Source organism: Erigeron canadensis, chromosome 5 (assembly GCF_010389155.1).
Source record: "Erigeron canadensis isolate Cc75 chromosome 5, C_canadensis_v1, whole genome shotgun sequence".
NCBI lineage: Eukaryota > Viridiplantae > Streptophyta > Magnoliopsida > Asterales > Asteraceae > Erigeron > Erigeron canadensis.
The window spans coordinates 30,421,584-30,424,938 of record NC_057765.1 but is presented as its reverse complement, the minus strand read 5'-3'; the positions used below and the strand labels follow the sequence as shown (position 1 = coordinate 30,424,938).

At 31.4% G+C, this 3,355-nt stretch overlaps 1 protein-coding gene across 1 annotated transcript; it reads right to left on the bottom strand.

Moving 5' to 3' along the window:
• Positions 1–2,564: 2,564 nt before the first annotated feature.
• Positions 2,565–3,355, bottom strand: LOC122600710 (putative germin-like protein 2-1). The gene is made up of 2 exons (XM_043773463.1): positions 3,244–3,355; positions 2,565–3,117 (listed from the first exon to the last, which is right to left on the bottom strand). Exons 1-2 carry the CDS (start codon positions 3,353–3,355, stop codon positions 2,582–2,584), a joined length of 648 nt encoding a protein of 215 aa, XP_043629398.1. The 3' UTR covers positions 2,565–2,581.

Genomic DNA, 3,355 nt, shown 5'->3' with positions numbered 1-3,355 from the left:
ATTAGCTTGGAAGATCTATGAAACAAAGAAATGTAACTTGGTTCTGTTTTTATAGGGAAAACATAGGCACATCAAAAGGTAGCATATGTACTTCTTCCCAATTAAAAAAAAGTATGGAATGAGTAAAACAAAGATATTGTCAAAAAAGATAATTGTGATGGATCAAATACGTCACAAATTGTTAGATTTTAATTTGAGAAAGACTGTATGTTGGCTAATGTTGAATGATCCAGTCCAAAGGTTCACTTTACAATCTCATTCCTAGCTACAAATACTAAAATATATCAGGGGAAGCCCATATTCAAAGCATCTGATCTGATACAAAACATATTTCAAAAATTTTAACTATAATTTTCATAGTAACAAATATATTAAATTAAATTAGCATCGTACGGGTCGGTTTTCCGTGTCTATGTTTATCTAGAATAGGAAGAAACTTGACGTTTTTAATTGAGGTGGTCAAGTGGTTGGTTTGTTAGTTATTGATTATGTGTCGCTCATTGGACGGTTTCAATTAAGCAACAATAACTTAACTAAGCATTTTGGTACGGTTAATTGAATTGGTGAAGCTTGTTGTGAAGATAATCCAACATGACTTTTTATCCAAAGACAAGTTCTAGTCCCAAAAATTATCATAGAAATCCAAAAAGAACATCCTTGCCCAATACATACTTTTTAATTATAAAATTTATAGTTTGTTTAAAGTTTTATTCTTTTTTCAGTTAATCTTGGACATTTCATATTCACGCACAAGTTTGGTGATATAATGATTGTTATGAAAATTCGATATCCTTAAGTAAGATTAGAAATTAAATAAACAAAAAGATATAAAATGTATATATACTTTATTATAAATAGTTTGACCTTTTCTCTTAAAATATGAAATCTAAAGTAAAACAAATTGACTATTTGCAATGCTTTAAAACTCGGATTTTTGGTTGATCTTGTTAGGTACCCTGTTACAGTTAAACAAATTTCACCCGGTTTGCTTAACTGGTTTTTTTATTTTTAAAATAGCATAGTATCCGTACAATGCGACGGTAATTGTAGTGACGACGGCGTGGTGTAGGGGACGACTGTTAGTGATCGGATTCATTAGTCTAGAGATGGAGCTATAGAAACCAGCCCATTCAGCCCAACATTCATTATATTGATACATTATTTAGTTTGATGTCAGCCTAAAAATTGAAATGAATCCATCTCAACGGCTCGGGTAAATAATGAACCCAAGAGAAAAAATTGTTTATCAATTGGAAAAAGGTGGGTTTTAATTCATAGCTTTAGAGGAAGCTTTCAAAAGGTTGTGATTTACTTACAAATCAACCACAATACAAACTCTATTAAATCTTGGATTATTCTATTTGATATCGAATAGGTATTCCAATTCCCTAATTTGTTTATTCTTTGAGATTTTGCATAGTCATTTAGTTGTGAAGTTTTTTTAACGTTAAACTAGCTAATCAATCCGGACTATTTAAAATAACTTTCGTTACAAATTAACACAAAGATGTTTTTTTATCAGTATTAAAATTATCAACTATCAAGTTGAACAATGTAACTTTTGTGATTATATGAATTTATATAATTTATAGAAAAAAAAAGCAAGCACTATCAAATTGAACAATGTATCCTTTTTGTAATTAAAAGTAGGTTGGTTTCGGCATGTATCATGTGTTATTTGTATCGTAAAATTAAGAATGATTTGTCGGATTGGAATGATTTGTCGGATTGTAGAAGGTAAAATGATTGGACATATATAATTTATTTTTTGACGAGTCTTTTTATTCTTGTGTAAATTAAAATTTGTAGTAAACAATTAGGATTTGATTGTGTTTCTATAAAAATTTTGGATTTGAGGGTTTTTTAGCCAATAAATGATAAGAAATTATTTTAATTTTATTTAAAATAATATGGCATCATTAAACTTAAATTGGGATTTGTAAAAGAGGTTGGATCATGTCATATAAGTAAAAATCTTCTGGAAACAATTTTCTTTTATTAATATAAGAGATAAAATATGTAAACCATCCATTTTTCCCCCCAAGTTTGTTTTTCCCCAAATTAAACCCTAAATTAAATGTCTTCTTCTTCTTCATCTAACAACCTTCCATATCATTACGGTTGTAATCAACCACTGAAACTTCGCACTTCTTATTGAATGGCTATATGAAGAGATGAGATATAGAGGATAGCTTACACCCACTTTTAAAACATTCCTATTTGTCTCTTGTAGCTAATATTCGTATCACCAAATTGATAGATTTATAACAATTGTGCCTTAAACACTTATACAATATGTTATATAATTTATACTATGTGGTAAATTTATCGATCTTTATGATACTAATTGATATCACCACCCCACATTATGTAGTAATGAAAAAAAAAATAGCACGTCGATAAAAAAAAATCACATACTATTTCACAAGATCAAAAAAACTAACTAATGTAAATTAATTCATACAAATTCTTATAGAAACTTTTATTCATCATTATCAAACGTAACATTAAATAATACAAACAAGCCAATATCATTTATATAAAAACATGTAAGATAGAAAGAATTGAAAAAACATATTTATTAGAATTTAGATTGGATTTGAGTAACTATCTTTTCGTCGACTTGAAATGCCTTGGCAAGAATATCTGCAGGGATATCAGGGTTTGATCCAAACACTGCATTTGCGATCGTAATGACTCCTGGGTTCTGACTACTTAGCGCCGCTATAGCAAGCGCATACCCATTTCCGACATTTTTCTGGAAGTGAATTAGACCTTCCGGAAACACAAACACATCACCCTTCTGAAGTAGTTTTGTGAAGAGACGGTTTTCTGGGTTAGATGTCACAAAACCGACTAGGAGTCTGCCTTCAAGGACAGTCAAGATCTCAGTGGCACGAGGGTGCGTGTGTGGTGCATTGATTCCCCATGGAGCAAAGTCAATACGAACCATGGAAATACCCAAGGTGTTGAGCCCTGGTAATTGTTCTACGTTTACTGCAGTCACATTAGATCCGACGTTGTTGGTTGTATTTCCCATACGGTTGAGCCCTCTAAAGAGAAAATCGTCAGCTTTCACGCGCTTTGGATCCTTGCAAACCACTCCATTCACGAATACTATAAGAACAAAAGGTTAAAACTTAGAACAAGTACGTTTACAAAATTTATATATACACTACAATGCAGCCTTGAATATATATAGTATGAATCTATCAGCATATATCATGTTAACAGATGTTTTACCGTTGCTGTCTGGATCAGCTACACAGAAGTCCTGAAGAGGACTCGGGTCTGAAGCCAATGCAACAGAACAAGTAGCCAAAAAGAGACCGAATAAAAGAAAAGGAGACGTCAT